Here is a 13,049-nt window from a genome sequence, read left to right on the forward strand (position 1 = left end):
AGGTGCAGCAGTCTCCTTTAGACTCTGGTACCACAGACAAGTCTAGACACCGTGGCTTTCACCTCTGCTGGCTTATTTAATTCCTGTTTACTATGGTCGCGGCACAGCAGCACAGTTACAGAACGCCCCGGGTCTGACTGAATCCTCTGTCCTGCATCTAGCCATGGACACAGGCTCATCAGGGTGCCGTTCTTAATTATGTGATGGAGAAAGACGTTCTTGATAGTTCCAGGCAATGGTGACGATGGCAAACACTTGTCATATACATGTATGTGAGGCGTGCACAGACAAGTGTGTTCACGCATGATCTGCACAGACCGTCTAAAATTCTCATGACAATGTCTGTAAGTTGTTTTGTTTCCTGGCTGGAGACTGCAAAGTTCAGAGAACTTGGTGATCTTTCCTGTGGAGGAAGGGCTCACTTTCGTTAGAGCCACAGCCCGAGAGAGAGTTCCCTCTGCAACGCTCTGTGTTGGAGCTGTGTTCCTTTCCCAGTGTGTTGCTCCTGCCCTGACCCACCCAGGTACCCTCTGTGGGCTCCTTCCTGAGCCTGTTGGGGGTGACCCCAGCCAAGGCTGCTGTCCCTTGGCCACCATACTTTCTGTCTAGCATAGCCAGTCATCCTTAGCTGGCTCCTCTGTTTACCCCCTTCAGCTCCAGTTGTGGAGGTATATAAAAGCAACTGGGATGTTAGAATTTCTTTTTCTCTCAACGGCAGGCAGAGCAGAGCCTCACGGAGGGCTCTGCCACTAAAGTATGTTACCCCAGGAACAAAATTATGCACCCCACCTTTGCACTTCCCACGAGATTGCATAAGCACACAGGGCTGTGGTTTCAGGCTCTCCCACAGAGTTTTGTGGGTTTTATTAGGGTTGTCATTAAGCAATACCTTCCATTCTCCTGTGTGTCTCCGGTGGGGTGTTCGGCTCCGTAAAAAAATGCAATGACTTCAAGCAGGCTTGATTGCTTTGCTTATTCAGCACCTAGAGCAGGAAGAGCAGGACCCAAACCTGGGGGAGTTCAACCTTTCTGATCACTTCCCGGAGGTTACGAATGGAGAGGAAACACTAGGTTTGATGTTAATAAATCCCTGGCCCTTGGTATGCTGGGGAGGTCCGAGTCAGGCACCACAGAGTGCTCAGACTTCTGTGGGTACATAGCAGCCATGGCTCCTGAGTAAATATGGACTTTAGATAAGAAAATCAGATGTTCAGGGTATTGATTTTCTAAGCAGCTTTTCTGGTCTTCCATGTGGGAAAACTTGACCCAGGCATTTGACCACAAGTTATTCTTATTTTTCTGTTAAATCCTCACATTTTCTAAGAAATTTGAGTTATAAAGGCATCTCTGTTGGTATTTCTTAGGTGTTGCAAAGGCCAGCTCACCACTGTGACCAGGTAACACTAGGAGAAAGTGAATTTTAATTTTGGATCAAATTATTAAAAGTCACAGATGAACAGATTAAGTATTCTAAGTATTAAAAAAAGTGCACACAGACATTTATATTTCTTGATATCAGTCTGCTGGGTTAATAAACATGGTCACATACTTTAGCGAGAAAGATGGAACTGAGCAGAGAGACTGTGAGTTTGGAGGTCTATGGGCAGGATTGGCAGAGACCCCCACCTTGTAAAGGATGTGAATCCATGTTTCCCCACCACAGATGCTGACCCGCTGGTCACAGGGGCTCCTGGGGCCCCCATGGACCTGCAGTGCCATGATGCCAACAGAGACTATGTCATTGTGACTTGGAAACCACCCAACACCACTACTGAGAGCCCTGTCATTGGCTACTTCATTGACAAGTGAGTGTGCCCTGTGTTCTATCCAGAGGGGTCCTTACTAAGACAACACATTTGGATGTATGATATCACTGCAGGTTGACAGAACTACTTCAGGGGAGTAGTGCCACTGCAGTCTTCCAATGTCGCTGATAAAGTAGTTGGCAAATGATGCTAGTCTAGTAGGTTGAGCCCTGGGAGACCCCATAAATCCAATCTGCAGGACAAACAGAGCAAATGAGGTGGCATTTTTTTTTTTACATGAATGTTCAGTTCTACAACTTGAATAGTCTGAAAGCCTAGTTTTCTGACCTTTCATTTTTCTGCTGGGTATTTTGCATAAAAGTTTATATTTAACTCCCTCAGCTTGTGATAAACAGAGGCTAATCTTGTTGACATTTCTAGGTTTCTGGATGGAACTGTATTTTTGGAAGTCTTCTGAATTCTGCATGGGAAGGGTTCTAGAAAGTGGTATCTCATTCTTCAGTAGCCTAGGCAGGACCCCAGTAAGACACAGCCTGGCTCAACTCAAGTGAGATGCGCAGTGGAGACAGACAGAAATCCACCCCAGACCTAATCTCACAAAGCTTGGGCACCTCAACTGCAAAAGGAATCAGCAACAATGTAGCTTGTCTTGTTCAAAGTTGATGTGATGGCTTTTGCTTTATCATCTTTTATTTTGTTGTATTGTATTATCATCTCTTACAAGCCTGTTCTTCTCTAATGAGAGAAAAAGAGAGGGAAGGTAGAAACTGGGAGGAGTAAACATGTTTGAAAACAGGAATTATTTTAAAATATTTAAATTATTTAAATCACAAAGGTTGAACTTATCTGTCTATTAATGTAACTGCATATATGTAGCTATCTTTCTGTCATCTGCCCTCTTCTCATTGATTATCTATCTATCTATCTATCTATCTATCTATCTATCTATCTATCTATCTATCTATCATCTATCAGATATCTATCATCTATCTATCTATCTACTAATCAATCAATCAGATATGTATCTGTCTGTTCACCTGTCATCTGTGCTTCTGTTTGTCTTACCTATCATCTATTTAAATCTTATCTTCTCTATCTTATCCTATCTTATTGGCCTATCTTATCTATCATCTATTTCCTTACCTTCTGGCTGGTTCCCATCTTATCTATAATCCATCATCTACTTACCTTCTGGCTTATCCTGCCTGTCTCATTTCTATCTTATCTATCAGCTCTATCACCTATCAACTTTCTATCCATTTATCCATCTGTCTACCCATTCATTTTCTATGGATGTATATAGAGATACCTATTGAATTTACTAATTTTTTTTAAGGTTTACTGTATTACTATCAATAGAAGTCAGTATTTCAGTAGTGTGGATTTATATCCAAACGGCATGCTCCCTCATGATGACTGCTCTCTATGAGAGTACACCCCTGAGTATTTGGTAGGCTACCATATGTGCTTCTTTCCTTCTTTTTCATTTGAAGATGTGAGGTGGGAACTAACAACTGGGTTCAGTGTAATGACGCACCAGTAAAGATCTGCAAATACCCCGTCACCGGACTTTTCGAAGGAAGATCATACGTGTTCCGTGTGAGGGCTGTCAATAATGCCGGCATCAGCAGGCCTTCCAGAATCTCCGATGCTGTGGCTGCCCTTGACCCTGTTGACCTCAGAAGGTTGCAAGGTATGCTCACTTAAGTCCCAGTAGTGACCGAGGCTGTCTGGGACACCTGCATGTGGTTAGTTCTCTCTCTTTCTCTGTTACACACTGTGTGTGCACCTTAAGCATGGCAGCCATGATGAGTGTGGCAGGGCAGTGCTTCCCCATTCTTGATGCCTTCATCAGCATTGCCTTTAGATTTGGAGATGATTGACACTCCTTGAGGAAGAAGAGGCTGTCAGGCAGACCCTGTGCTTTATAGCCGTGCCTCTTACCTCTGCTAAGCGCTGGAATCTAGGATGTCAGACACAGGTTCCCAGTCCGTCAATGGCACAGTTTCAGTATAGAGTGGGACTTGGGTCTTGACACCAAATCACTGTGTCTAGTTTTAAATTCTATGGTACATATTTCTTCACGGAAACCTCATTGTGATTCATTCGTTCGAGTTACCTTACTAAGAGTCCTTTGACCAACCCTCTACAAAGACCTGATTGCACTGGGAATTATCAGGAGCACTTCCAAGACAACAGAGGTCACGACCCTATAACTGTTTTGTGTCCTAAGCCAGCTCACAACTTGCCCATATTAGGGAGATGTGCACTTCCTTTAGGGAACCCTTGGATGTCAAAGTCACTGTCACCTTTTCTTCGCAGCTATTCATTTGGAAGGAGAGAAAGAAATCGTAATCTACCAGGATGACCTTGAAGGTGAGGATCTCTTTCTTCAGCTTTGAGAACTTGAGGTGGCGATGAGAGAGGGTTCAAGCAGAGGGGACAATGATCAAGCGGTAGAACGTCTGGGATGTGCTCTTCTAGTAGGGCCCAGATGCATCTTCTAGGGACTCCTGCAGGTAAAGCTGAGGTCTGATTCTGAGCTGATGTTGGTTTTTTTCTTATTATCTATTTTTTTGGTGCATGTGTGTGTGTGTATACATTACACATGCATCTGGAGGCCAGAGGACAACTTTCCCATTTCTCAGGTACTATTTCCTGTCTGTCTCTGTTTCTATTGTTGTTGTTTCTTTCCCCCTGTCTCTCTGTCTCTCCGACTCTCTCTGTCTGTCTATGTGTGTGTGTGTCTGTCTGTCTCTCTGTTTCTGTCTCTCTTTTGAGGCAAGGTATCTCAATGGAGCTTGCCAAGTAGTCAATGAATCCCAGGAATCCTTCTGCCTCTGCCTTCTAAATGCTAGAATTACAACTATGTACACTTGACTTTCTACAGTGGTCTGGGATCAACAAGAACTATACCAACTGAGAAATTCCCCACCTTACTAATCCCCTTCGTAGAAGAATATTTTATTTTTATTTTAATGTTTTCAGCAAGAGTTGTATCGCTAATGTTTGAACTGAAATTGGTTGTGGCTTCCCTGTCAGATGACATCCTTGTTTCTTTATATTGTATTTCTCTTCTTCAAGCTTGATGCTGGGAATGTGTCTCAGTAACACAAACCCCGAGGCCCTAGGAAGAAGGGCTAAGGTGATGCGTATCACACTGTGAGTCAGACATCCTGAGACTTCAGTTGGACTTACTATAGATCACAGTGCAGTTAAGAGAAACTTACAAAGTAGACGGAAGTGCTTCCTGGTCAAGCCCAGTAATCTGAGTTTGATTTCTGGAATTCACACTGGAGGGAGAAACTAACTCTTTAAAGTTGTTTGGAAACACACATACACACACTCACACACATACACACACACACACACACACACACACACACACCACACACACACATCACATACCACACATACACTCCTATACTCACACATACTCACACACATACACACTCACACGCATACCACATACACACCACACACATATCATATACATATAAAATCATACATACTCTCTCACACTCTCTTACACACACACTCACACTCACATACACACTTACATTTACACATACACAAACACACATATACTACATATACACACACAAAACACACATATACTCACAAACACACACATTCACACACTCTCACATACATACACATACTCCTACATACTCTCACACATACACAAACACACACTCATACTCATGCTCACACACACACTCATTCACTCCTCCTCTTTTTCTTCTTCTTTCTTTCCTTTTCTTGTCCCCCTCACTCCTCCTCCTCCTCCAACTTCTCCTCCTCTTCCTCCTTCTCTTCCTCCTCCTCCTCCTCCTCCTAAAACAAGACTGCAAATCAGTTTGAAGCTCCAGTGAAGCAGAGATGCTTCCTGGCTTGTCTTTCAAGTGTTATAGGAGACTCCTCCCAGGGCTGTAGCCAACCAGAATTGACTTTTAGGTGTGCAGTCCACAGTCTCCAAAGGATCAGCCACATATTGTGTGTTCTATCCTATGAAGGTGCCATGTCTCTAAGGGAGTGTGCTTCAGTCCTGACCACAGAGGAAGTGCAGCTCCACAGAAATCATGTGGGGATTTGGCAGAGGTGGTCCCCAGGTGGAACTAGTGCTCTTTGTCAAACATGTATCTCCAGAAGCCCCCCAAAGCTGTAAGAGACACCTGGTCAATGCTCAGCAGAGGAAACTGGCTCAGGCAGGGTGGCTCACAACGGGACAGAACTGTCCATCTCCGCAGTCTAGCACGATGCCAAGCTCAGGACCTACTGAAATGTAGGTATTTGAATGACTGACAAATGGCTCCGCTGTATACGGGAGAAGATAGTCTTGCTATGAGCAGGCCTGTATAAATGGGAGGTTTGGCATGCTGGGGGAATGGCGTTCTCTTTCACTCTCATGGGATGTAGGATTAGTGGAGAAATGCTGTGAGCTCGTCCAGAGTGGACGGTGGAATTCACACCCCATAACAAAGGCCGTGGTGAGAAGGTGCAGCTTGCTTCGTAAATGCCTTGTGTGGCGAAACCTGTAGTTCTGTGAAGCAGCAGAGCCCAATAAAACCCAAAGGCAGGGACCTCCCAGCTGCCGCCTTCTGGCTAGAGGAGCTGCCGTTTAGTAGTATATGGCATAGATACATTAGGGAAGCATATTGAGTAAAGAATACTGTCGAGTCAAAAATAATATCGAGTAAAGGACGCATTTCCACAGCCATAACAGATGACAAAGTGAGGAGCTGTCTGAGAGCATAGTGGCTTCAGTTTCCAGAGGAAGAAGCAGAGGGCGGTCAGGGCAATCCCCTGCCCCTTTCCTGCAACCTCTTTCCAATTGTCTCCACTCTCCCTCATGGTTGCTACGAGAACATTCGAAAGGCTGGTATCTGCTCATGCTGCTGACCTCAGAAGGTGAGGATGAGATCCCCACATAGAGGACTCGGGACCTTGGTGTAGGCTGGTATTCAGCCTCGTGGGGCTGCTAGCCCTGGGGTGGGGCTTTGCTTGCCTAGCAGAGCAATTCTAATGGTCTGCAGTCATGCTGGCTGTGAATGAGGGTTCCGGTGTAGGGGGAGAGGATTGGAGCGTAAGTTTGCAATCTGGTTTTATTCTGTTGAGCTGAAAATCAGTCAACAAACAAACAAACAACAAATGAATAAACATCCTAACCTAAAGCAACTTGGGGAGAAAGTTATTTTATCTTATACTTCTAGTGTAAGTCAGTCTGCCATTGTGGGACATTAGGACAGGAAATTGCAGAGGAACTCTGTATTAACTCATGGCTTCTTGGCTGGAAAGGAGGTGCAGGGAGGAGGGTAGGGGGGTAGGGGATACCTAAATGCTCTCTCCTTCTTTCTTCTTGGCTCATGGTTTGATAGTTTTTTCCATATAGTCCAAGATCACCTGCCTAGGGGTAGTACCGCCCACAGTGGGCGGGGCCCTTCTGCATCAACCTGCAACCAAGTCCATGTCCCATAGACGTGCCTCTCCAGGCCATGTGCCTCTCCAGGCCAATCTGATGGGGGCAGTTCTTCAACTGTGGTTGAAGCTCCTCAGTCTCCTCTCAGGTGATTTTGTCTGTGTCAAGGGGACACTCAAGAACTAATCTGGACGGCCTGTTTACTTTGGCTGTTTAAACATGAATATTTGTCGTAATCCTTCAGAAATTTGAATAGTGTTTTCAAGCATGTCATGTCTGAGTTCAAACATTTGCTATGAGCAAGCTCTTTATTATTATTGTTATTATTATTATTATTATTTGTCATATAATCTAACACTCATTCCTCTTTCCCTCCTTCTCCCCCGTCCCTACAGTACTGAGTAGTCACACTGGTGCTTCACAGACACTCATCACAGCTCTGACACTAACTGCCTTCCTTCCTCCATAGCTCTGTTTTGTTGTTGTTGTTGTTTGTGATTCTTGTGGTTTTTTTTTTTGTATTTTTGTATTAAAACATTCCTTTGGACATTTGTTTTAACAAAGTAGAAACATTATTTTTACTAAGAACAGCATTCCAACTAGTTTAGTCTGTTGCCTTTCTAGTCTTTTTGCTTCACCCTAATGTCAGTTGGTTAGTCCCTTCCTCTAAACATTTTATTCATGCCAACACTCTTCCTTTAATATAATTTACCGTTTCCAGTTTTTACTGAATTATCACCCTGAAAAAAGATTGCCTATTCTTGGAAAGGCTAAGGCTAAGACAGGTTCCTGAAAAATATACTAAAAGATTGCTTTTATTTATGTATTTTTAAACTTTATTACTTTGTGAGTCTCTCTCTCTCTCTCTCTCTCTCTCTCTCTGTGTGTGTGTGTGTGTGTATGTGTGTGTGTGTATGTATAAATGTGAATGCCATGGTATGATTGTGGAGGCCAGAAATAACTTTGTAGGGTTAGTTTTCTCTTTCCGCCTTTATGTGGCATCCTCATTAGTTTTAACTGTCAACTTGACACAGCCCAGAGTCACCTGAGAAAGTAGTCTCAACTGAGGTATATTGCCCAGATAAGACTGGCCTGTGGATGCGTCTGTGTCTGGGGGAGGGGAGGGTTGTCTTGGTTGTTGATTGATGTAGGAGGAGCCATCCCACTGTGGGCAGCACCATTCCTTGTGTAGGTGATTATGGGTACCAAAGAAAGCTAGCTAGCTAAGCAAGAGCTCCAATGAGCCTGCAAGTACTATTCCTCCAGAGTCTCTCCTTCAAGTTCTTACCCTGACATCTTTCAATGGTGGGCTGTAACCTAACCTATAAGCTCAATAAACAGTCTTCTCCTTTGCTTTTGGTTAGAATGTTTTGTCATAATGAGATTAGAGCATGTGGTTTCCGGGGATTGAACTCAGGTCATCAGACTTGTGCGCATATACTTTTATCTAGCTCCTGTGACCCCCTACAAGATTGATTTCATTCTACTGACTCCATATTTAGGATCCTGTGAACTGCCTCAGGACAGGAAGCTTGTCCCCTGTGTGTTCAGCTGATCATCTATCCTGGAAATTGTAGCCTTTGGTTTTAGTTTCTCATCCTCTTGACTTCTGGACTCTTGAGAGTGCTACAAACTCCAAATCAACTTTAGGTTTCAGCAACTTAAGGAAACTTCTTTTGGGGTGACAGTGGTTTTCTTGGGTTGAGAGATGAAACAAAATGCAGGATTGTGACCCAGAAGCCCCACGCTTAAACCCCAGATCAACCTTTCAATGACTGTGGAATTGGATGTGGCCTGGGCTCCTATTCAGCATCTAGACTGGAATTGGGGAGTGTTGTCTTCCAAGGGGAAAAGGATGGTAGATATGGAAACATTTTAAATAATAACAAGATAAAATAATAACATGTGTATTATATACATGCTATATTTTTGTTATCAAAATAATTTTAGTCTGAGAAGTATGTCTAGTGTACAAGAGTACATAGCACAGGGATACATACATCCATGTATCCATCCAGGGTCACCATGGCCTGTTAGGTCAAGGCCCATGAGAACTGGTAGGAAGTAAGCAGAGGCCAAGGGCGTTTGTAACTAACCAGCTGTATCCATGGCAAAAGGCCCAGGGAGAAGTATTTGATCATTTCCTTCCATCTTTATCTCTACAGACCTCTCCCCTTCCCCCATGACTCTCTGTGAATCACATCAGCGCATTTGTGGTTCTTAGGCCATTCCCAGCTTGGTTTCTTGTGTCGGTGGCTAGGGTCTCTGCAGATCGGGTGCTTGCTTGCCCCACAGTTGTGCAGAAAGTCCTAATGACTCAAGAATTTCATCCTCACTGGGCGCTCTGTTTGCGAATGCTGAATTTTACTTCTTTGTCTTGGTTTCCAACGAAGCGTTTCTTCATTCACTTTCTCTAGGTTTAGAGGCCGTGCACACAAAACCACACAGTAGACCTCAGCTCTGCAGTGTGACTGCAGTCCCAGTCTGCTCCGGGATGGTGGCAACTGTATATGATATGTCCTTTCGTTTGCTCCATCAGAAGCGATTTGGTTCCGGAAGCTTGGCAGAATTTTTGGTGCCTTTTTCTGGGGTCCTTGTTTGTTTTCTTTTAGGTGTTATACAGCTAGTGGGGACCTGGGCTGCCCCCCATTCCCTCAGTCACCCTCTGTCTCCCCACTTTCCTGGAGACATGCTGACTCCTTGGTGAAATTCAACCCACGCACCGGCACGCTTCCAGACCAGGCTGAACCCTCCAGAGCGGGCTGTGCTCTGTGGAGAGACTGTCACAGTGAAACCCAATCTTGTTTTGTGCTGTTTCCATGTGGCTGCTCAATTTGCCACCCGGAGCTGAGTCCCAAGGGAGCAACTAGATATTGCTAAGGGCAGAGAGATGTCCCGGGACTGTTCAAACCATTTTAATCATGTGCTAATCTAACGGAAACTCCTAATATTTTGTATAACAATTAAAGGGACCTTGAGTTTGGCAAAACTTCTACCCCTGTGAAAATCTCTCATGAATTCAAATGCAATTTTTTACCACCTCTCAAGTATTTAAAAACATAGCTAGGTGAGAGGGGATGTAGGTTTACCAGATATATATTTTTTTTATCATAAATATCCCTTGACAGTTATTTGCAAAGGGCTTATCACCATCTCTGCTGAAGTTTAAATAAACAAGCCCAGATTACAGTGCTTGCAAATGTTTATGGACCTTTGGAGAGAGAGCAGCAGGCCTTAGGAACTAATGTAAGACTTCAGGACACAGTATGGAGACATCGACATCAGCAAGGTGCAGTCTGTGCAGGCGCCTTGGCACTGTTGCCTTCACAGAGGCAAGATCCTGCTTTGGGAGATTAATTCTAGAAAAAATCCTTTTCTCTGCCCTGTAGAACATCTAGGAGACTTCTGGCTTTTAGGAACTATTGTTTTATTAATTATTATTTTTTTTAAATCAGAAATAAAATGGAGTGATCTTTTTTTTGATTTTTTTATTCGATATATTTTTTATTTACATTTCAAATGGTTTCCCCTTTTCTAGCCCCCCACTCCCCGAAAGTCCCATAAGCCCCCTTCTCTCCCCCTGTCCTCCCACCTACCCCTTCCCACTTCTCCATTCTGGTTTTGCCCTATACTGCTTCACTGAGTCTTTCCAGAACAAGGGGCCACTCCTCCGTTTTTCTTGTACCTCATTTGATGTATGGATTATGTTTTGGGTATTCCAGTTTTCTAGGTTAATATCCACTTATTAGTTAGTGAATACCATGATTCATCTTTTGAGTCTGGGTTACCTCACTTAGTATGATGTTCTCCAGCTCCATCCATTTGCCTAAGAATTTCATAAATTCATTGTTTCTAATGGCTGAATAGTACTCCATTGTGTAGATATACCACATTTTTTGCATCCACTCTTCTGTTGAGGGATACCTTGGTTCTTTCCAGCTTCTGGCAATTATAAATAGGGCTGCTATGAACATAGTGGAGCATGTATCCTTATTACATGCTGGGGAATCTTTTGCGTATATGCCCAGGAGTGGTATAGCAGGATCCTCTGGAAGTGAGGTGCCCAGTTTTCGGAGGAACCGCCAGACTGATTTCCAGAGTGGTTGTACCAATTTGCAACCCCACCAGCAGTAGAGTTTTCCTCTTTCTCCACATCCTCGCCAACACCTGCTGTCTCCTGAATTTTTAATCTTAGCCATTCTGACTGGTGTAAGGTGAAATCTCAGGGTTGTTTTGATTTGCATTTCCCTAATGACTAATGAAGTTGAACATTTTTTAAGATGCTTCTCCGCCATCCGAAGTTCTTCAGGTGACAATTCTTTGTTTAACTCTGTACCCCATTTTTTAATAGAGTTGTTTGGTTTTCTCGAGTCTAACTTCTTGAGTTCTTTATATATATTGGATATTAGCCTTCTATCTGATGTAGGATTGGTGAAGATCTTTTCCCAATTTGTTGGTTGCTGATTTGTCCTTTTGATGGTGTCCTTTGCCTTACAGAAACTTTGTAATTTTATGAGGTCCCATTTGTCAATTCTTGATCTTAGAGCATACGCTATTGGTGTTCTGTTCAGAAACTTTCTCCCTGTACCGATGTCCTCAAGGGTCTTCCCCAGTTTCTTTTCTATTAGCTTCAGAGTGTCTGGCTTTATGTGGAGGTCCTTGATCCATTTGGATTTGAGCTTAGTACAAGGAGACAAGGATGGGTCAATTTGCATTCTTCTGCATGCTGACCTCCAGTTGAACCAGCACCATTTGTTGAAAAGGCTATCTTTTTTCCATTGGATGTTTTCAGCCCCTTTGTCGAGGATCAAGTGGCCATAGGTGTGTGGGTTCATTTCTGGATCTTCAATCCTGTTCCATTGATCTGCCTGCCTATCACTGTACCAATACCATGCAGTTTTTAACACTATTGCTCTGTAGTATTGCTTGAGGTCAGGGATACTGATTCCCCCAGAATTTCTTTTGTTGCTGAGAATATTTTTAGCTATCCTGGGTTTTTTGTTATTCCAGATGAATTTGAGAATTGCTCTTTCTAACTCTGTGAAGAATTGAGTTGGGATTTTGATGGGTATTGCATTGAATCTGTATATTGCTTTTGGCAAAATGGCCATTTTAACTATATTAATCCTGCCTATCCATGAGCATGGGAGGTTTTCCCATTTTTTGAGGTCTTCTTCCATTTCCTTCTTCAGAGTCTTCAAGTTCTTGTCATACAGATCTTTCACATGTTTGGTAAGAGTCACCCCAAGGTACTTTATACTGTTTGTGACTATTGTGAAGGGGGGCATTTCCCTAATTTCTTTCTTAGCCTGCTTATCCTTTGAGTATAGGAAGGCCATTTATTTGCTTGAGTTGATTTTATAATCTGCTACTTTGCTGAAGTTGTTTATCATCTGTAGGAGTTCTCTAGTGGAGTTTTTTTTTGGGTCACTTAGGTAGACTATCATGTCATCTGCAAATAATGATAGTTTGACTTCTTCCTTTCCAATTTGTATCCCTTTGACCTCTTTATGTTGTCGAAAATGGAGTGATCTTTAATGGAGTGTTTTTGCTTTGAATTTGTCAAAACAATCTTGAGATCTGTTTGTCTCCTCTGAGTACAAATGGCCAACTGTAGCAGGCCACACCAGGGAAGTCTTTAATAATTTTTTTATTTTATTTTATGTGTAAGAATATTTTGCCTGCTTGTGTGTGTATGTACCATGTGTGTGAGTGGTACACTCAGAGGCCAGAGGAGGGTGCTGGCTCCCCTGAAATTGGAGTGATAGCCACCATATGGGAGCACGGAATTAAACAAACCCAGGACCTCTGGAAGAACAGCCAGTGCTCATAACTTGCTTAGCCATTTCTCCCGCTCATCAGAA

General features: G+C 43.3%; 1 protein-coding gene across 1 annotated transcript in view; it reads left to right on the forward strand.

The window, feature by feature from the left end:
* Positions 1 to 13,049, forward strand: part of Myom2 (myomesin 2) — a 66,079-nt gene that overhangs the window by 17,817 nt on the left and 35,213 nt on the right. The window contains exons 10-12 of the mRNA XM_052162416.1: positions 1,664 to 1,805; positions 3,260 to 3,459; positions 4,089 to 4,142. Coding sequence (XP_052018376.1) covers positions 1,664 to 1,805; positions 3,260 to 3,459; positions 4,089 to 4,142 — 396 coding nt within the window. The remainder of the gene's footprint in view (positions 1 to 1,663; positions 1,806 to 3,259; positions 3,460 to 4,088; positions 4,143 to 13,049) is intronic.

This window comes from Apodemus sylvaticus, chromosome 18 (genome assembly GCF_947179515.1).
Source record: "Apodemus sylvaticus chromosome 18, mApoSyl1.1, whole genome shotgun sequence".
NCBI lineage: Eukaryota > Metazoa > Chordata > Mammalia > Rodentia > Muridae > Apodemus > Apodemus sylvaticus.